At 42.0% G+C, this 22,453-nt stretch overlaps 1 protein-coding gene and 1 pseudogene across 1 annotated transcript in view; one reads left to right on the top strand and one right to left on the bottom strand.

Moving 5' to 3' along the window:
* The window catches only part of NUFIP2 (nuclear FMR1 interacting protein 2), a 31,434-nt gene extending 23,232 nt beyond the window's left edge, over positions 1-8,202 (bottom strand). The window contains exons 1-2 of the mRNA XM_043583507.1: positions 7,756-8,202; positions 837-2,561 (exon numbers count right to left, since the gene is read on the bottom strand). Of these exons, the coding sequence (XP_043439442.1) occupies positions 837-2,561; positions 7,756-8,068 (2,038 nt within the window). The 5' untranslated portion in view covers positions 8,069-8,202. The remainder of the gene's footprint in view (positions 1-836; positions 2,562-7,755) is intronic.
* A 6,936-nt stretch (positions 8,203-15,138) lies between these two features.
* LOC122484726 lies at positions 15,139-16,146 on the top strand (annotated as a pseudogene).
* Positions 16,147-22,453: the final 6,307 nt, after the last annotated feature.

Here is a 22,453-nt window from a genome sequence, read left to right as displayed (position 1 = left end):
TAAATGAGCCACTGTTAAAAATCGGAATGTGCAGCATGTATTAGGTGTGTGTCTGCACACGTGGGGTATAGATTTCTATTAGAAGAGGGAGAGATGGAAGTGTTCCCAATAGCACTGAGGTTTTAAACATCATTCATTAAACCTCATTATTTGCTGTAGGGATTTAAAGAAGTTATACCATACAGCAAATCTTTAAGATACAAATAAACCATATTCTAAAAAACGTATTCTCATGGAACTTGAAAGATACCGGATTCCTTTCTTAACATAGGCTTTGGGGCTATGAAAAGTACAGACCCCAAGAGCCTGGTTCCTACAATGCTCATTGGGCTTGCCACTGCAGTTGTCTAAATTATTTTCTAGTTCCCATTCAGCACCCAGAAAAAATAGTTTGACACTCCATCTTTTTGGACTCCTCCTCATTTTACACAAATTAGAAGAATCAAGTGAGCTAATAAAGAAGTGTATGATATAAAAAGCAAAAAAGAGGGGACATCTGTTCAAAGAAGTTTTAAAAATAACAAGAGAAAATATAATGTCCTCCCTTTAGGCACCACCCCATTCCTCTTCACTATTTGAAACAGGTCGGAAGTCAACTATACTTGTAAATATGAAAAGAAATGTTTTAAGTCGAAAAAGTGAACATTCCTTCTAAATAGTACTATTTCCAAAGACCCTGAATAGTTTATCAACTGCTTATCCATGGTTATTCTTAATTTAGTTCTAAGTCTTGAAGAATCTCATAGTAATTTCCAAAATGCACCCTTAACACAATAGCTTATAAATGTATACTAAATTGAGCAGTAAGAATCTTCATATAGGAACAAATGAGTTACCTTTAGTGTGATATACAATAGCAGCCCTCAGGTCAAAAGAACCCCAGCTATCATTTCTTTCTAGGCCTCTCTGGTATCTCTGTTCTTTGGCGGAGCCTAACAAAGTGTTCGTAGGAGACGCCAGAGGATTTTGATTTTCTATCTCGTAGTCCTTTGAGAGAAACACTAAAGCACCTTGACTACTGGTGTCTGCTTTTTGCAGATCACCTATATGACTGGGTTCCAAGGATAAGGCTCCACTCTCATTAGTAGTCCCAGATTTTAAAATGCTACCCAGAACTTGAGGACTAGTCCGTTTTTCCAGCTCATAAGCCTTGGGAAACACAGGATGCTCAGTTCCTGAGGGGATTATTTCAGCACCCTGTGAAACCAAAGTGGCAGGATATTCCCCTTGAAATGTCACCTCCATCGCTTTATGATCTGATGATTTCCCAATAACAGTCTCAGGGCCAGCACTGGGCTCATTTATAAAAGATAAACCCCACTGATTCTGGAAGATATCCCCCAGGTTTTGCTGATCTGTCTGAGAGGGTAGATCCACTTGTGCTGTGCTCAACAGCACAGTTTGCATATTTGAAGGATAGATGAAAAGGCTAGATTTAATTTGTTCAACAGCTGCTGAAGTCAGACTCATGTCCTGGAGAACTGAATCAGTCCCAGAAGAGATGGGTGTTAGAGTATTAGCAGCAGTAGTTAACAGTGGCTGACCCCCTGGAGAATACACACTTGCATCAGTCCCTGCTAAAACAGGCCCATTAGAAAAGTTGGCCGAAGTTACAGATTTCAGCGCTGACATTGGGACCTGGGATAACCGACTTGAAGACTGGGTCTGAGTTTCCCCAGCAGATGACGAAGAGGATGAAGATGAAGATGGTGACACAGAAGAGTTCTGTACAGTTTTGTTGAGGTTTTCCTTAACTTTGCTTGCATAACTTATTTTAGGAACTATTTTAGCACTGCTATTGTCCACTGGAAAAACTGGGGGTGGTTTAAATAGGGTCCAAGAGTCCTCTTTGGAGGTAACAGCAGAAGCGTGTTTTCCTTTGGGCCGATCATCAAACTTTTTGCCGCTCACACCGGGTTTAATATCAGAGCTTTTCCGCAGCATATCACCCACAGCAGGTTTTCCTCGATTTGTTCCTCCAGGCCCAGTTTCATACTTCCAAATGGGCTTCGAACTATCTACTCGATTTCCCTTTTGTTCACTGTAGTCAGGCTTGAAAGTTTCAAGTCCCTGTTTTAAGGTTGGGACACTGGTCTCTTGTTGCATTATTTTGTCCTGCACTAAATTAAGGTTTTCACATCCCTTGGCACTATTGCGCCTAGCTTTCCTTTTTTTAGGAGTGGTATATCCGCTCTCAGATCCACTACCATCATTATCTGCTCCTTTGCCCATATAACCATTAGTAATATAGCCAGAATTATTTGTTACAACACCATTTGGAATTGCTACAGTATCGGTCTTCTCTACAGACTGGTTCTCTCCAGATTTATTTTCGTAAGACTTCCCATTCTTTTTGTCCATACTGTTCTTCTGAATGAAATTCCTGGTTTTAATTCCTGCTTTCCCAAAGGTGTTGGCCTTTACAGTCTGCTTCAGATTAGTGTCTACAATTTGTTGGTTGCCATTGAGGACCCTGGAAATAGGGTTGGTAGCTTCATCAGAACCCAGGCTCTTTAAAGATATTTCTCTTTCTCCAGCATTACCATTTAGTTCACCATAGCCTAGAAAAGGGGAAAAAGAAAGGTTTTGATTTATAATTACAAAACATAAATTACAGTACTACCTGACATTTAAAGACTATTTACTATGTGCTAGACACTATGCTATGAGCATTAGCTTTACTATGTTTATTATTTCACAACTATGAGAACACTTGTCACCCCATATTACTGATTAGAAAGAAGTCTGCCAAGCAAGAAACTGAACCAGCTGGGATTCAAACCGAAGTCTGAGGTCAGAAAGAACAAGACCTCTTAAGCAGTATGCCATAATATCTCTCACCTAACAAAATCAACTTCCCCACTGTTCTCACAAGGCTGCTATAAAAATTCCTTTACAATTAACATCAGAGCTACCCTCTGGGCACAAATCAAGTTATACTGATACAGTAACTATGTATTTCAGGGAAATTAAAGAATCCCTTTCTATGAAACCACAAATGACTGGCAGTCACCACAAGCAGTCTACTGCATTCTGCTGAACAAAAATCTAACAATTGTGAACTTTTTCTAAAGTAGTCTTGAATCTATTTTGACAATTAATTCCCAGACATTAGATCATACTGTTAATGTATGAAACTAGACCACCTATGTACCAATATTTCTAACTCCTCTAAGATATATTTTCTTCATTTTACATCTGGGTAAAAAAACTCTCAGAGAAATTAACTTGCCTAAGTCAGATAACTGGAAACCTGAACTCCAGTCAGCCTGGAACATGGTTTTCTATCACTAAGTAATACTTCCTACACAAGTGATGCTGTAATAATTACTAACAAAACTACAATGAAAGGTATCTAATTTAAAAACTGCTACGTGTTCAAGCGTTATTTAAGACCTTCAACTGCCATAAACAGTTCATCACTCTATTCAATTGGTAACAACCATTCCCATTTCCCTACCAGTAAAATAGAGATATTACTTATCTACCTTTTTATGAAATGTTCCCAAAAGCATTTTGAGGTCATTAGAAACAGATAAATAGAAGGATACATATTCATTTAAGGCAGCTTTCAGAAGGGTGTCCAATAAGACCAAGTTAATTTACATTTGTCACTTTCGTTCATCCTTGTGGTCCTTTAGCCTATGAAGGCTAAAAGGCATGTGAACTTGTATAGTCTTATTTTGAAATTTTGTTTTAATTCCCAATTTGGTATAGATATAACCCATAAAAGCTCTTTGTGCATTTTAAAAGCATAAGGGATCTAGGGGCGCCTGGGTGGCTCAGTCAGTTTAGTGTCTGACTCTTGGTTTCATCTCAGATCATGAGCTCACAATTTGTGAATTCAAGCCCCAAGTTGGGCTCTGCACTGAGCACGAAGCCTGCTTGGGATTCTCTCTCTTCCTCTCTCTGTTCCTCCCCGGCTTGTGCTTGCACCCTGTGTGCTCTTTCTCTCTTTCAAAATAAATAAATGTAAATTTGAAAATAAAGGGAAAAAAACCATAAGGAATCTAAGTTTTTTTTTTTTTAAGTTTCAGAATCACTGCTTCAAAAGAATGTGATATGAAACAGAACATAGTCTGGGAAGATTCACAACAGGATTTACTATTAATTTTAAGGCACTCATTTTGTATCAGAGAAAGGACACTAAAAATGAACAAATAAAGACATTTTATTCCACTGTATTAACTTTCAGAAAATAATTCAAGAAAATATACTTAAGGCATAATCATTCCTAAGTCTGGACCATACAAAACTTGTACCATAAAATAATTTTGTTTTAAAATTTGTTTTAGAGACAGGGAGCATGCGCAAGAGAGCAAGCGCTCGCATGGTGGAGTTGGGCAAGGGAAAGAGAGAATCTTAAGCAGGCTCCACCCTCAGTGTGGAGCCCCCATGAGGGGCTGATCCCACAACCCTGAGATCCTGACCCAAGCTGAAATTAAGAGTCAGACACTCAACTGAGTCACCCAGGCACGCCCACCCCCGCCAAATATAATGGAATAGAATATAATGGCTGCTGAAAAGAGCTTTGACAGTCAATCAAGTCAAACTTTTGGTGGAAAAATTCTAACCACACAACTACTGAAGAAAGAAACTACTAAAGAAGAAATCTCTGCTTAGGTAGGATGTTTTCTGAAAGGTTCTTTTTTCTTTAGAGAAGCAGCAAGTTCCTAACTAAACAGGAGCTCTCAACGTTAACATATACAAGTTTACCTGTATACAACTCTAGACCAAAAAGAAAAACATACCATTTAACATGCTAACAAGCTAAACAAAGTTTTGTACTCTTGAGCCCATTAGTCATAACTTTCTCAAAGGTAAGTAAACAGTCTTAAAACACAAAAAAATTCGATGTCCAAACTGACTTGGACCAAAGCCAAGATTTTTAAGTGAACCAGGATATTCTTTCCTAAAATTACTAGTATTTAGTGGCTCCGATATCAGAAATCACCAATTTTGTAACAGCTCAGAGCCACTATACTCCCAAGTTTTAATAACAAAAAAACATTTTTTCATTTAACTACTTAAAATTTTTTCCATGGCAACTTTGTTGGTATGCAAAAAGTGTACCAGAGACATTTTCTTTTTAAAACTTAGGTATTTAAGAGAAATGCGACCACCACAGAATTACTGAGAGAAATCACAGGGCTCTTTGCACTTTTATTATTTAGGTTTGCCATGCTAATACTACTTCAAATGGACTGTGCAAAACTTGAGTCCTGATAAATCTCGCTTTTGGATTAGAAACCGAAATTAGTGAACACATTTGGCCCTCTCTTGCGCCCTCTTCTGGATAAAGAAAACAGGTTCCTCTTTATAGGTTTGTGGGTAATGGGTCATAAAAGCCCACTTCAACATACAACAGATATATTTCAAAAACCCTCCTAAGTTTTCTTAGTAAATTAGCATCATACATGTTGAAGCAACAGTACTGTGACCAGGCCACACATAAAAAACCGTTCATCCCAAATTGTTTACATTCTCTCAAAACTGCTAAGCCCGGTTTCCCCTCTTTATTCTCTTCCAGGACAAGACCTACTGATTTGAAGGATGCCACCTTGAATGGTTCAGGGGCTGCTTCTATACGTAGAGACAACAAAATAAAATTTTCGAATCTGAACAGTAATACTGTTTGATCTTCCAAGCAACGATAATAAAGTAAGATTTTCTTATCTCTAAGTTGAAAAAGACCTAGAGTTAAAAGATTTAGTGTTGTACACTTTCTAATAGTTTTTAAACTGTTCCAAATCCGTTAAGATTAAATACTGAACATATTTACATGTTCATTGCTACAGCACGCCATCATCAGTCCCTACCCCCCAAAGTGGAAAGTCTGATATTCCAATTTCAGTCTTTAAATTAAAGCAATTTTCCTCCAGCTCTCAGTAACTGCTTGCATTAAATTTGATAGCCTGGGTTTAACATCCATTTTCTTATTACTCCCTTCATTTTTATAAAGAACCTTCAATTTGGTAAAAATCTGCCTGGCAACAAACTTTTAAGTTCATTTCTTCTCAGATGTTTTCTAAAATGACTTTCACCCTCAATTTAACATTTGTTAGAACCAAGCACTTGGGGTTCGGTATCAGTTTAAAAATAGAAAAACACCTTTCCTTTTAACATGGAAAAAAAGCCTCGTCCGAGACAAGATGGTAGTGAACCAACCTCATGGATGGGCCACCGCGGTTCTTCCTTAAGGACAAGAAATAGGGGTCAAAAAACACCTCGCCCTCTTCCCCTATCCAATCATTTTCCTAATCGCTCTCCCTGAAAGCACTACTTAGGCCCAGAGGGTAAATGCTGGGGGGCTGGAGGCCGCCGGAACAAGCCTTTTTTTTTTTTTTTTTCCTTTTTTTTTTGTAAAAATGAGCTGCTAGAAGGAAAGGGCCCAAGTGAAAGCCTGAGAGGCGGAGTCGTGAGCGAACCTGGCAGGAGACGAGGTTCCTGTGGCAGAGAAACTCGTGACCGGGGAGCCTGGTTCCCGCTGGGTACCCCACCCGGCCTTCAGGCACCGCCTCTACCCAAAATGTATCCCCCCACCCCCACCCCCAGCCCTCCTGCCCCACGGAGCGCCGCGGCCACCGCCCGCGGCCTCCTCCTCCCGCGGCTCCACTTCGAGGCCGGCTCCCCGCCCGGACCGCCCGCGCCTCCCGCCGCACCGGGAGCGGGAAACGCGGCCGCCGGCGCGCGGGGCCCGGTGCAGGCCGCTCCCCTCGTGGCCGCTTCCCTCCCCCACCCCAACCGCCCCCGCCCCTCACCCCAGGGACCCGCCCGGGGCCGCGCGGCCGCCACCGGGTTACACAACCCGGCCGGCGGCGGGGGGAGGGGCGGCCGCGGGCCGGGGGCGACTGCGCCCCCGCAATGCGGGGGGCAAGGCGACCGCCGGTGGGGATCCCGAGCCCCCCAGCTCCGCCGCGCCGAGCACCCCTCGACACCCTTCCCCCTCCGCTCTTCAGTGGGCCGGAGTCGGTGACAGGAATCGGCTTCCAACATGGCGGACAGGAAGCGGCCCCGCGAGGAGGAGAGAACATTCCAGCCGCGCCGGCTCTGGGGGGAGCGGGCCCGGGGCGCCGGCCTCGGGAGGAGGCGCGAGGGCACACTGCCGGATCCGGTGCCCAAAAGGGGTGTCTAGAGGTGGAAATAACCCAAGAAACGGGGGGTCCCGGCCACCCCCCCCAGACGGGGAACCCCAAGGCCACAGGTGGGCTTGGGGTGGCGGGTGAGGGAGGACACTTCCTCAACTCTGCCCACCTACCCTCGCCTCGCCGCCTGCAAAAGGGTCTCGCGACACCACCCGAGTCGGAATTAGGTAGGCCTTCTTGAGAAACACCCCGAAGGCTTTTTGGTGTGTGTGGGGGGGGAGCTATGTTCACCCCAACTCAGGGCCACCAAATTCAGGTTCCTCCAGGGCCTCACGAAGGTAAACGAGAAAGGAATAATGAGGCCAGATTTCCAAGGCCGACCCTCCGGGTCTCCCTCTGGCCCGGGCGGGGGCCGGGAAGGTCATACTGGCCTGGTTGGGCCTCTCCCATGCTGAGGGGAAGGAGAGGGCGCTGCAAACCCCGCGGCCTGGCTCGGGCTTTGGGAGAATGGAAGGGGGCTTCTCCAGACCCGCAGGGCACAGACATACACACACACACACACACACACATACACTCCGACCGCGTCCGCGCTTTCCAGATCCAGCCCCACCCCCATCTTCTCTACCCCCCACCCCCATTCCCCTTCCCCCACTCGTCCTCCCTCCCAGACCTGTTTTCTTCTTCGGCGTTTCCTGGTGCTGCTGGAGGGCGTGTTTCTGCTCATGTTTCAGCGCCTTTGGCTGGGCCTTGGGGCTGCCCTCGGCTCCATGCTGCAGGTACTGGTGAGGCTGCTGGTGATGGTGGTGGTGATGGTGGTTGTGGCTGTGGTTGTAGAAATAATAATGGTGGTGGTGGTGCGGCTGCTGTTGCTGCTGCTGCTGCTGCTGCTGCTGCTGCTGCTGCTGCTGCTGCTGGGGGTGATGGTGCGGATGGTGGTGGCTGTGATGGTGCTGAGGCTGTGGCTGGCCGGGCTTCTCCTCCATTGAAAGCGGCTGGGACTCCCTGGCTGAGGCTGCGGGCTGCTGCACCGTCAGGATCTGAGACTGCTTCTCAGGGCACACTCAGTATATCTGAGCGCGTCTAGCCAGCGCACTGGTTAACCGAGCGATTCTGCGAGATTGGCAGCGGCGCTCCAGCAATCAGGAGACAGGCTGCGCCGCAGGCCCCGCCCCTAGCCCAAATCCTCTTTCCTTCCCCTTCGCCACTGCCTCCTGGCCAACGCCACTTACCCTGTGCAACCTCACAGGGCCGGGCTTTCAACGTCAGCACTATGGCTCTCTCTTCTGTCGCTTTCTCTCCTTCACCGCGCATTCTGCGAACAGCACTTTCTACACTCCTCGCCCGCAAGCAAACTCACGTCGAGTGTAGCAGATTCCACTGGCGATTCAACTGGCAATTCCACTGGCAATTCCACTGGCTCTGGGAGTCATCTGTTGGTTTTGCAGCTCCTGGAATCTGTTGGCTTTTTTTTTTTTTTTTACCCTTTTCCGGGTAACCAGAGGGGAAGCTCAGTTCCCTTAACCCTGAGACCACTAAAGGGGCAATACAAAAAGAGGAAATAAATGCATTAAAAAAAAAAAAAAAAGAAAGAATACAAGAGCTTCACAATCCAGTAGATCATTTTGTATTCTGGATTCATTTTGCTTTGTATTCATATGCTAATCTCTTCCTTTCCACGAAGGGATTATAGGGTTCCACAATGGGGTATCTGTGTAATTTTCTAAAAGGGCACAAAGGGTTTAAATCATTGTTTCTTTGTAGTTGGAGGCAAGGGAGAGCGGGAGGAATGAAAATCTAAAATCTACAGCGAAGTTTTTGTTGTTGTTGTTGTTGTTGTTGTTGTTTTTAACTCTGCAGGTGAGGTCAACTGTAGAACCAAGATAAATTTTAGAATATGTGGTTTCAAGAGCGAAAGACAGGGGAAAGGGCACTTTAAACGTTATTGAGTTAAAAATAATTGCATGTATGGAAAATATTGGAATTTTAAAAACAATACTCTATTGCTTTTGTAATGTTGATTTAATTTATCCTGCATTATTACATCACAGCCTGATTTTTTTAAAAGCAAATGTTAGTCCGGAACATTGTGACAGTGATTACTCAGGAAGGAAAAAAAGGGTTTTGTTGGGAAGGGGCACGTTTTGTTGGGAAGGGGCACACTGGTACCCTTTGATAATATTTTATTTCTTGACCTGGATGGCGATGATCCATATACTTGCTTCATAATTATTTCTTAAACTGAACATATATATATATATATATATATATAGGTATAATACTATTCTCAGTGTATGTTCTTTGAGCGGATTTTTTTTTATTTAGCATAAAATGTGTATGATTTACCATTTTAACCATTTTTAAGTTCACTAGAAGTAGGTATATTCACATTGTTGTGCAACCATCACAACTGTCCGTCACCAGAACTTTTTCAACATCCCAAACTGAAACTCTGCACCCATAAAACAACAATTCTTCCACTCTCCTCTCCCCCATCCCCTTTTAACCAATATTTCATTTTCTGTGTCCATGATACCTTATACCACAGACAAGTGGAACCACACAATATTTATCCTCTTGTGTCTGGATTATTTCACTTAATATGTCTTTGACGTTCATCTCTGTTGTGGTATGAATCAAATTTTCCTTCCTTTTCAATGCTAAAAGATACCCCATTGTATGTATATGCCACATTGTGTTTATCCATTCATTTGGCAATGGGCACATAGATAGTTTCCTCAATGTATATTTTACAGTTTTTTTTTTCAACGTTTATTTATTTTTGGGACAGAGAGAGACAGAGCATGAACGGGGGAGGGGCAGAGAGAGAGGGAGACACAGAATCGGAAACAGGCTCCAGGCTCTGAGCCATCAGCCCAGAGCCTGACGCGGGGCTCGAACTCACGGACCGCGAGATCGTGACCTGGCCGAAGTCAGACGCTTAACCGACTGCGCCACCCAGGCGCCCCAATATATTTTACAGTTTTTAAAACTGGCTTAGGGGGCAAGTGGCTGGCTCAGTCAATGGAGCATGCAACTCTTGACCTTGGGGTTGTGAGTTCGAAACCCACATTGGCTGTGGAAATTACTTAAAACTATAAATAAATACTGGAGTGCCTGAGTGGCTCAGTCGGTTAAGCATCTGACTTTGGCTCAGATCCTGATCTCACAGCTCTTGAGTTTGAGCTTCTCGTCCGGCTCTGTGCTAATGGCCTGGAGCCTGCTTTGGATTCTGTGTCTCCATCTCTCTCTGCCCCTCCCCACTCATGCTCTGCCTCTCTCTTTCTCTCAAAAGTAAGTGAACATTAAAATATAAATAAATAAGGGGCGCCTGGGTGGCACAGTCGGTTAAGCGTCCGACTTCAGCCGGGTCACAGTCTCGCGGTCCGTGGGTTTGAGCCCCGCGTCAGGCTCTGGGCTGATGGCTCAGAGCCTGGAGCCTGTTTCCGATTCTGTGTCTCCCTCTCTCTCTGCCCCTCCCCCGTTCATGCTCTGTCTCTCTCTGTCCCAAAAATAAATAAACGTTGAAAAAAAATAATAAAATAAAATATAAATAAATAAATAAGTGGCTCGACTTCCCATAGCAGGACAATATTAAAGGAGTAAAGAGGGGTGCCTCGGTGGCTCAGTCGGTTAAGCATCTGACTTCAGCTCAGGTCATGATCTCACGGTTTGTGGGTTTGTGGGTTTGTGAGTTCGAGCCCCATGTCTGGCTCTGTGCTGACAGCTCAGAGCCTGGAGCCTGCCTCAAATTCTGTGCCCCTCTCTCCCTCTGCCCCTCCCCCACTTGCACTCTGTCTTTTTCTCAAAAATAAATAAACATTAAAAAAAAATTTTTTAAATAAAGGCATAAAGAAGCTTTAAAGGAAAAATTTGTGCTCTGAAATTAGTGAATGTCAGCATAAAAGCATAATTAGAAGGTAAAAGCCTTTTTACAACAGCATATGTCACTGAATCCAACCATGACCAGCTCTTGACTTGTTTACAGTAAGGATTGGCTTTGCCTTGCAAAATTTTGAAGAAAGACCCCTTTGGGGTGTGGTGGGGAGTACATTTACCCAAATTTGAGAGCTAAAACCCCAATAATAACATCATAACAAAAAGTCTTTGCCATTGAGCAATATTCCACCACTTTCTCATCTATTAAAGAAGAAATAAAAGTGTATATAAAAAGAATTATGTTGATAGGGCTTTATATTCTTTGCTAACTTAGATTTTTAGTTGGAAGGCCAGAATTCCTGAGTTCTAACTTCTCTTTCTACATTTTCCACATTACAGTTGCAGGCAAACCAAAAGCATTTATTCTGACTTATCACACCTTAGCTGGACTTACTTTCTTCACATATATTGTATGAATTTTTGGAAATTAAGTCTTGCTTTCAAGTGCTTTAGTTACTGTGAATGTTGCCTTAGTGGCATGTAGTAGTATGGAGAAAGGCTTGTGATATAATGTAAGAAAAAATGCAGAATATTAAATTCTATGTACACTAGCATCATAACCTTGTAAAAACATGAACATTTTAAAATAAGTATGGAAGGGGCACCTGGGTGACTCAGTCGGTTAAGTGTCTGACTTCAGCCCAGGTCATGATCTCATGGTTAGGCTCATGAGCTGAAGCCCTGCATCGGACTCACTGCTATCAGTGCAGAGCCTGCTGGGGATCCTCTGTCCCCCTCTCTCACTGCACCCCCCCAACTGCTCACACTCTCTCAAAAATAAATAAACATTAAAAATATAAAGTATGGAAATATAACAGGAGAATGTGTACCTTCTCTTCCACCTGATTTTTCTAAAAGTTTTATGTGAAATATTTGAGATTTGCCATGTATTTGAAAACAATAATGCCATAATATCAAAGAGAATAATTGTAGGGCTAACCTCAGTCAGTTGAGCATCTGACTCTTGATTTTGGATCCTATGCCCCTCTCCCCAGCTAACTCTCTCTCTCTCTCTCTCTAAAATAAAACTTAAAAAAAAAGAGTATACTTAATTCATTTTTTCAATAAAATGCATCTGCATTAAGGAAGAAAATATACCAAGTCTGGTAAAATTATGGATGCTTCTTTTTCCTTTTCTCTATTTTCCAAATGTTCTGTTATGTAGTTATTACTTTTCATAATAGCATTATTTTTATTTATTTTTGTTTTTTCAATGTTTATTTTTGAGAGAGAGAGAGAGAGAGAAAGACAGAGCATGAGTGGGGGAAGGGCAGAAAGAGAGAGATACACAGAATCTGAAGCAGGCTCCAGACTCTGAGCTGCCAGCACAGAGCCCGATATGGGGCTCGAACTCACAAACCCATGAGATCGTGACCTGAGCTGAAGTTGGATGCTTAACCAACTGAGCCACCTAGGCACCCTGCATAATAACATTATTTTTAAAAATTAAAGTAATAAAAAATTGAATCTGCACCATCCTTTGAAATTCATTTTACAGTATATTGTACCTACAGTCAATGTGGGAAGTTGTAAGGAGATAGGAGGTTCCTATGTGTGGTAGGTTAATGTTTTAACTATTGCTATAATCACAGTTGCTAATATTTATTGAGCATTTGCTATGTGCCAGGAACTGTACCAAGTATTTATCTTGGTGTTCATTGTAAGTCTTAAGGTAGATATTAAGCCCATTCTACAGATGAGGAATTTGAGGCCTGAAGACATTAAGAGACTTGCTTATAATTAAAAGCCACCAAATTTATAACAGGGACTGAAATAGCTTCCAGGTTGGCTGGATAGAAAGAATATCTAACCCTACCAAAGTGTGATGTACATTTCTAAAATTTTAGTACATCTCTGAAAAACATTCAAGTTATATCATAACCACCACAAAGATGGTATCTGGTTAACAGAGGCAGATCCATACTGCAAAGCTAATGAAGATTCACAGCCCTTCAATGCACAGGCCCATCTAAGGCCCTGGAGGGGCCCTAGAAATGGCCTTTTGAAAGAGCTAGATATTTTTTCATTATTTTGTAAAATTTGTTGAAGCAATATATTTTTGTATTTTATTCCTTAATGAGGAAGGGCTCCCCAAACCCAGGAGTACCCAGGTTAACAGTCATTTGGGAATCTGACTCAGAAGTGTTGTAACTTCAGAGGTATTTTGAAAGATTATAGTCATATTTTATAACAATATGGAGAAATGTTGGCAATATAACTCAAGTGCAAAAAGCAAAGTAACAAATTATATGTACACATTATTATTGCATATAAAAATATGAATTCAAGGACTATCAGAGAACTTGAAAAATGAAAGCAAAAAGCCTTTTATTCATTTGTTCATTCGCAAACATTTATTAGGCACTTTTTTTTAAAGTTTGTTTATTTTGAGAGGTGGGGGGAGCAGGAGAGAGAGAATCCCAAGCAGTCTCCACGCTGTCAGCACAGACCCTGATGTGGTGCTCAGTTTCATGAACTGTCAGATCACGACCTGAGCCAAAATTGACAGTCAGATGCTTAACCAACTGAGCCACCCAGGTGCCCCCAATTAGGCACTTTTGAGGTACCAGGAATTATGCTTTTTGTTATTTGGGTGTTGTTTGCTTTGTTTCGTTTCATTTTGCTTTGTTTAAATGTTTATTTATTTTGAGACAGAGAGCACGAAAGAGCAAGCTAGAGGCCGGGGGGAAGGGGGAGAGGTGGGCACAGAGTGAAGGAGAGAGAGAAAGAATCCCAAGCAGGCTCTACGCTGTCAGCATGGAGCCTAATGTGGAGCTCCATCTCACATATGGTGAGATCAAGACCTGAGCCAAAATCAAGAGTGGGACACTTAACCCATTGAACCACCCAGGCACCCCTCATTCTGTTTTTTTAAAGTTTATTTATTTATATATTTAATATCTGCACCCAAAGTGGGGCTCGAACTCATGATCCCCAAGATGAAGGGCCACATGCTCCTCTGACTGAGCCAGCCAGGTGCCCCTTGTTTTGTGTTTTCAATCCATTTCTCTTATTAACACAGTTTTGCATCTTGGTTAAATATATCTGCAAGCCTGTCTTAATTGTCAAATGGAAACCACTTTTTACATACCGTTAATCTTACATTTTGTGTGCTATGACAACTTTAAGAGATACAGAAATATTTAAGTCTCTGGACCTCAGTTTTTTCCTGTCTAAATTATGGAGAATGGGTAAAGAGGCCTCCAAATTTCTTCCCACTCTAACATGTCATGATCATAACTCTGCACTTTCTTCCCAGATTATCCCTTTATTTCATTATAATAAAACTATACAACAGCAGGAAATTTAGCTGATAAAAGTTAAGTTTTCAACTGTAACAATTGATTATAACTTTACAGAAATTATAATCAGAAACAATATTATGTCATTTTATATAAATGGAAATTGGCTCTCTGATGATAGTTCCAGTTTCAAAATGGGGCAAATCACTGGTAACATCCACTGTTTTATTTCAGCAGGGAAAGAATTTTATTCATGTATATTTCCTTTAGATCTTAATATTTTTGCCTAGAGACACTAACTTCAAAAAACTTTCAAAGGAATTGAACAGAGGTATGGGTAAATTAGGTTAGTCTTTTAATAACTGGAATATGACAACTTTTCCAAATATGAAAGTTTTCAAAAATGACAGTTTGCTTTTATGAAGAGTATTATGAGAAAAGTTTGAGGGAGAAGCTACAGCAGAGTGGTATAAGTTTTGTAGTCAGAAATGAGATAGGATCCCTATTCTGAAACTGCTTAGATTAGTGACCTTGTTTGGGCAAATTATTTAACCTCTTTAAACCTTAGTTTACTCAGCTGAAAAATGGAAGTAATATTAATGCCTAACTCACAAAATGTAGTGAACTTTAAGTAAGATAATATAAACAAAGTTGTTGAGTATAGTGTTTATAATATTAGTAAGTGGTACTAAATATTAAATGTTACTGATACTAAATTATTAAATATTCGATATATAAAGGTAAACTCTCAGATATATTTCGTTAAAGAAACTGAGTTTCAGAGAATTCAATTAGCAAGTTAACCAAGAATAGAGTGTTTTCCCCAATTTTTGAAAGGATAGGCAAATAGCCCTGTTGGCTCTCTGAGCAACACCATGGCAGTAGGCAAGAATAAGCACTTTAAGAAAGGCAGCAAAAAGGTTGCCAAGAAGAAAGTGGCTAATCCATTTTCTAGAAATATTGGTATGATGTGAAAGCACCAGCTGTGTTCAATATAAGAAATAAAAAACACTGGTCTTGAGAACTCAAGGAATGAAAATTGCATTTCATGGCCTCAAGGGTCGAGTTTTTGAAGGAAGCCTTGCTGATCTGCAGAATGATGAAGTTGCATTTAGAAAATCCAAGCTAATTACTAGGATGTTCAGGGCAGAAACTGCCTTACTTCCATGGCATGGATTTTACCAGTGCCAAATGTGCTCCGTGGTCAGAAAATGGCAGACCATAACTGAAGCTCAGGTTGATGTCAGGACTATCGATGGTTATTTTCTCTGTCTATTCAGTTGGTGGTTTTACTTAAAAACTCAATAATCAGATTTGGAAGACCTCTCCCGCTAAGCACCAATAGGTTTGCCAAATCCAGAAGAAGGTGATGGAAATCATGACCTGAGAGGTGCAGACAAATGACTTGAAAGAAGTGGTTAATAAACTGATTCTAGGGGCACTGGGTGGCTTAGTCAGTTAAGTGTCCAGCTCTTGACTTCGGCTCAGGTCATGATCTTACAGTTGGTGAGTTCGAGCCCCACACCGGGCTCTGCACTGACAGCCGGGAGCCTGCTCGGGATTCTCTCTCCCCCCACCCCCCCTCTGCCCCTCATCCTCTTGTATGGTCTGTTTCTCTCTCTCAAAATAAGTAAATAAACTTGAAAAAATATTGGTTCCAGACAGCATTGGGAAAGACATAGAAAAAACTTCCCAATTCTTTTTCCACTCCATGATACATTTGTTAGAAAAGTGAAAATGTTGAAAACCCTAAAGTTGTACTGGGAAAACTCATGGGGCTTCATGATGAAGGTGGTAGTTCTGAAAAAGCTGCTTCAGATGAGACAGATGCTGAAGTTGAACAAGCTAATAGCAATAAGCCACCAGTCCAAGAAGCTGTTTAAAATTCAGACTTTTGGGGCACCTGGCTCAGTCCATAGAGCATTTGACTCTTGATCTCAGGGTCGTGAGTTCAAGCCCCACATTGGATGTGGAGCCTACTTTAAAAAAAATTGTTAAAAAAAAAACATTAAAATTCAGACTTTTAATGTGACAAAAGTCATTAGTAATGTTAAAAAAATAGATAGGCAAATGCTGTCAACTAAAAGCAGTAGTATATTCAGTCTCAATAGCAGTCCTCTCTGAGCAGCAGGCTCAGAGCTGACTTTGATTTTCTTCTCTTTTGCTTCGCTATTTTCTCTAAATGTTATATGTTGAGCATTTATCCCTTTTGTGAAAAGAAGAAAGTGTCTTTAAAAAATTAATGAATTCAACATCCAACTATCCTGTGAACATTAATCCCCCCCAAAAGACCAAGAGAATTGATATGCCATTTTGGATTCCTTTTTGAGTCCCCAGTAGATGAAATGAATTTAAGTTTGAAATAATCAATACATCTGCAGTTGTCAGTATATATACTCAGTTTGTTGGAGTCCATAATTAGATGCGTCCAGAAGTTGTATAAAAGGTCACTCCCTAGGGGAGCCTGGGTGGCTCAGTCGGTTAAGTGTCTGACTTCAGCTTGGGTCATGAACTCACGGTTTGTGAGTTTGAGCCCTGCATCAGGCTCTGTGCTGACAGCTTGGAGCCTGCTTTGGATTCTGTGTCTGCCTCTCTCTCTGCACCTCCCCTGCTCATGCGCTGTCTCTCTAAAATAAATAAATGTTAAAAAATAAAAATAAATATGGGCACCTGAGTGGCTCAGTCAGTTAAGCGTCCTACTTTGGCTCAGGTCATGATCTCATAGCCCCTGAGTTTGAGCCCCGTGTCGGGCTCTGTGCTGACAGCTCAGAGCCTGGAGCCTGCTTCAGATTTTGTCTCCCTTTCTCTCTGCCCCTCTCCCATTCTCCCCCCACCCCTCTCTCTTTCTTTCTCAAAAATAAATATTAAAAATCGGGGTGCCTGGGTGGCTCAGTCGGTTGAGCATCCGACTTCAGCTCAGGTCATGATTTCACCCTCTGTGAGTTCAAGCCCCGCGTTGGGCTCTGTGCTGACAGCCAGAGCCTGGAGCCTGTTTCAGATTCTGTGTCCCCCTCTCTCTCTGACCCTCCCCCATTCATGCTCTCTCTCTGTCTCAAAAATAAATAAACATTAAAAAAAATAAAATAAAATTTTAAAAAGGTCACTCCCTGAGAAAAAACAACTGGTAAGACTCTGCATAAATTGGATGAAATTAACCACTAATAGGGAATCTAGTCAGCATGATTAGAATGTCTAAGAAGCTATAAGAAAATAAATAGAATAGACATGAAAACTACAACATATCAATTTTATTCCCCCCACCCCATTCTCTTTTGGTGTTTTAAAATTAGTATTTCAGAAGTTATATAATTGGTATTGTGTTAGTTACATATTGCTGTGTAACAATTTACCCAAAACCTAGTCGTCTTAAAACAAGCATTTATTATCTCATCATTTCTAAGGGTCAGGAATTCAGGTGCTGCTTAGCTGAGCGCCGGCTCACGGCCTCTCCTGAAATTGCTGGGAGGTTCTGCTTCCAAGCTCACTTACGTGGTTCTTGGTAGTATTCAGTTCCTCAGGATGTGTTGGACTGAGGACCTCAGTTCCTCACTGGCTGTTGCCTCTCCATAGGCAGCTCAGGACATAGCAATTGTCTTCCCTCAGAATCAACAATAGGGGGCGCCTGGGTGGCTCAGTCCGTTAAGCGTCTGACTTCACATCAGGTCATGATCCCATGGTCAGTGAGTTCCAGCCCCGCGTAGGACTCCGTGCTGACAGCCCAGAGCCTGGAGCCTGCTTAGGATTCTGTGTTACCTCGCTCTCTGTTCCTCCCCGGCTCATGCTCTGTCTCTCTGTCTCAAAAATAAAATAAAACATTAAAAAAAATAAAAAATAAATAAAAAGAATCAACAATAGAACAAGAGGGAGCCCTCGAGATGAAGCCACAGTCTTTTTGTAACCTATTCTCAGAAGGGACATCCCATCACTTGTGCTTCATTTTATTCATTCGACGTGAGTTCAACCTACACAGAAGGGGGGAGGAACACAGGAGGGTATGAATACCACACTCTCATTGAAGGTCATCTCAGAGCCTGCCTACTGCAGAGATAAAAACATCCATCAAACTTATTCTGCTTGCTTTGATGTCATCACCTAGCTATATTCTGAATATAATCTCATATTATATATGACTTGCCTTTAAGGTGAGAAAGTACACTAATAGCACACACAAGTTCCTCATTATCTTTACATTAGTAAATATTCTTTTTTTTTAAGTTTATTCATTTTGGGGGGGGGGGGGAGAGGGGGAGAGGCAGGGAGAGAGAGAATCCCAAGCAGGCTCTGCCCTGTCAGTGTAGAACCTGATGTGTGGGGCTCCATCTCATGAATCGTGAGATCATGACCTGAGCAGAAACCGAGAGTCAGATGCCCACCAACTAAGCCACCCAGGCGCCCTAGGTATGTATATATTTTAATAGAGCTATCACTGTAGAATTTGATGCTGTGTTGGGAGAAATGTTTCTTATATCTAAGTTTGCTGACACCCAAGTAACTCAACCCAAGTTAAGTTACCTGCCTGGCCCATGAAGGCATTTTATATTTGCATTCCTATTTTCCAAGGAGGCTTCCTTCCTGGCAGCTTACATTGGCCCTCTCAAGACAGGACTATAGCCCTGGGCCTGGTCACAAGTTTTGGTTCAGTACTTAGTAAATTAGTAAATATTCTTAACCACTTGAATTTTGTCATTTGCTCAGGTCAGGAGCTCACAGTTTGTGAGTTCAAGCCCCACACTGGACTGTCTGCTTTCAGCGCAGAGCCCAGTTCGGGTCTTCTGTCCCCCTTTCTCTCTGCCCCTACCCCTCTCACACATACACGTTCTCTCTCTCTCTCTCTTTCAAAAATAAACATTAAAAAAAAAAAAAATATATATATATATATATATATACCTATTTACCTTAAGAACTGGGGAACTTAATTTCTCAGTCTAATATCTGCCTTCAGTTTAACTAAAAGATAATCTGATATACACTCTCAATCCTCAATCCTATCTTTTCACATAAGGTAATCTTTACTCTTTTGCCAGATAAGATGCTATTCATAGGTTCCAGGGATTAGGACATGTACACATCTTTTTGGAGGCGACCATTCATCCCACAACAGGACATTGTAAAGAATTTTAAAATAATAGTAAAACTGACTAAATGTCAGTCTACTTTTTATTATTACCATGTGCAGGCAATTTCAAGCAATGTCAGTGATAAAATACTCCCCATGGGAACAGCCCACTCCCCATACCCCCCTACTTTTGGTGGGCCACCATTGAATAGTTCAATGTAAGCTATTCAGCCTGCCTTAACTTTTCAGGACCAAGCACCGCATAAAACCATTTGGTGGATCATCAGTGGCCAGTCGCACCCCCTCATCTTGGTATGACTGACTTAGGAATCAACTTAAGCAAATGTCACCTACTTAAGGAACATCTCCCTAAATATCTAGACTCGAAGTACCACCTCCCACTTATTTCCTGTGTTTGTTCCTTTCACAGCACTTGCCACACTTTGTAGTTATTTCGTTTGTAGATTAATTTTTTTTCCATCTCCTTTATTAGTCTGTAAGCCCCAAATCCTGTATGTCTTATTCTTTGAGTTATCCCCAGAGCCTAACACATTGGTAGGTGCTCAATATATGTGTAGTTACCACTGCATTCTCCCCAGCTCGTGGGCTACCAGTAAAGCGGACTCGCTAAACATTGAACAAATTATTCTTTCTTCATTTCATGCCCATTACTAAAAAGAAATAGCCACTTGTCTAAGACTGGTGACATAGAGAACTATTTATCTCCGTAATTCAGAAACAGCTGCAGCGTCATGGATCTTAGTAGAGTTTTCTCCTCTTCCAAACTCGAATTCAGGCGTGATTAGGAATGTTTTATTCTGAAAAATTCAGAGTTATCCTAAGACTGAATCATAGAATAAGATACAAATACAGCACTAACATTATGAAGAGGACCTACACATTTTGTCCCAGCGGCACACTAGAAATGACAAGAATCCAGCCAGTAGCCCAAACTTACCAAGTTCCACAGATAAAGCATCCATTTCCTCTTCAAACCACGTGCTCCTCTCAATCTCCCTCAGTATTTCTTTTAGTAGCACAACTATTCACCTGGCTAGTTCTCCAGGCTTAATCTTCAGCTCTCCTTTCTTCTCTCTTTACACTGTCTTCCTAGGAGATCTCACCCATCTCCAAGACTCAAACAATAACCATCAGGGTTATTCCTGATGTATGGCCTCAGTCCTCTCCCCTGAGCTCCAGACACACAATTGCCTACTTGTTATACCTTCTTCATTATACCACAGGCATTTCAAGCTTATCATGTCCAAAAGCAAACTCTTGTTTTTTCCTCCAAGCCCCTTTCTCTCTGAGCTTCTCCATCTGTAATGACACTGCCATTCACCAGTGGCTGAGTCCAGAAACCCAGGCGTTTCTAGGTTCTTTGACTCCTCTCTTTCTCTAATCCCCCACAGTTAGATCATTCACAAGTCCTATGAACTCTGCCTACAAATATATTTGAATTGCATTTACTTCTTTCCATCTGTACTACTTCCTAGTCTAAGCTACTGGTCTCTCTACTTCCATTCTTAGCAAAATAGGTGGGGTAATCTTAACATATAAATCCCATCATGGCATTTCTTTCCAAACTCATGTTATGTCATTCTCTGCTCAACCACTGTATTATAACCATCCATTGTGCCTTTCAGTTCTTTGCACAAGTCAGGAACCTCAGCACATTCTGTTTCTTCTGGTGTAATTATTTCTCCTCCAGCTTTTCCCATAGCAGGTTCCTTCTCATTCTAAAGCTGAATGTCAGCATCACTTCATAGATTCCCTTCCTGGCCTATTGAAGCAGATCTTTCCTCCTCTACTCTTATTTGTGTTTACTTTATCCCATACATTTCCTTCCTGGCACCTTCTCCCAATTAAAATACTTGATTAGAGGGGCGCCTGGGTGGCTCAGTCGGTTAAGCATCCGACTTCGGCTCAGGTCATGATCTCACGGTTCGTGAGTTCGAGCCCCGCGTGGGGCTCTGTGCTGACAGCTCAGAGCCTGGAGCCTGCTTTGGATTCTGTGTCTCCCTCTCTCTCTGCTCCTCCCCAGCTTACGCTCTGTCTCTCTCTCTCCTTCAAAAATAAGTAAAAACGTTAAAAAAAAAATACTTGATTAGAGAAAAGTGGGGGGGGGGGTCCCTGGGTGGCTCAGTGGGTTAAGCTTCCGACTCTTGGTTTTGGCTGAGGTCATGATCTCTGTTGGTGAGTTTGAGCCCCTCATCATGTTCTGTGCTGACAGCACGGAGTCTGCTTGGGATTTCTCTGTCCCTCTTTCTCTACCTGTCCTCAGCTTGCTCTCTCTCAAAAAATAAATATGGAAACACAATTTTTAAAATTAAAAAAATAAATAAAATAAAATAAACTTAAAAAAATAAAAAAAAGGGGCGCCTGGGTGGCTCGGTCGGTTAAGCGTCTGACTTCAGCTCAGGTCATGATCTCACGGTCCGTGGGTTCGAGCCCCGCATCGGGCTCTGTGCTGACAGCTCAGAGCCTGGGGCCTGTTTCAGATTCTGTGTCTCCCTCTCTCTGTGACCCTCCCCCGTTCATGCTCTGTCTCTCTCTGTCTCAAAAATAAATAAACGTTAAAAAAATTTTTTTAATAAAAAATGAATAAATGAAATAAAAAATAAAATACTTGATTAGTCTTCCCCACTAGATTTGACACTACATGAGGACAGGAACTGTGTCTTGTTTACTGATGTATCTCTAGCTCCTAGTGCAGTGTCTGGGACGTGGCAGGAGATGAACCAATTGTTGAATAAATTAAGGTGTCCTATTCTATTTTGGTCTCTATGTTACAAGTGTATTTTGCACAATGTTGCCCAGAAGGGAGAAATTCTTATCCTTCCATTTCATGTCCATTACTTAAAAAAAGAAAATGACAAATGACACAGAAGGCCATTTATCTCCATAGTGCAGAAACAGCTGCAGTGTTATGGATCTTAGTAATGACAATATTTTTTCCCATGATTAGGAAATTTCATACTGAATTTTACAGGAATTGCATAAAGAAATTGAATCATAGAGGCGCCTGGGTGGCTCACTTGGTTAAACATCTGACTGTGGCTCAGGTCATGATCTTACGGTTGGCGAGTTCGAGCCCCGCGTTGGGCTCTGAGCTGTCCTCACAGTTGTGCGGA

This window comes from Prionailurus bengalensis, chromosome E1, assembly GCF_016509475.1.
Source record: "Prionailurus bengalensis isolate Pbe53 chromosome E1, Fcat_Pben_1.1_paternal_pri, whole genome shotgun sequence".
Classification (NCBI taxonomy): Eukaryota; Metazoa; Chordata; class Mammalia; order Carnivora; family Felidae; genus Prionailurus; species Prionailurus bengalensis.
The sequence above is the reverse complement of the archived record's forward strand: the minus strand, read 5'-3'. Positions and strand labels throughout refer to the sequence as shown.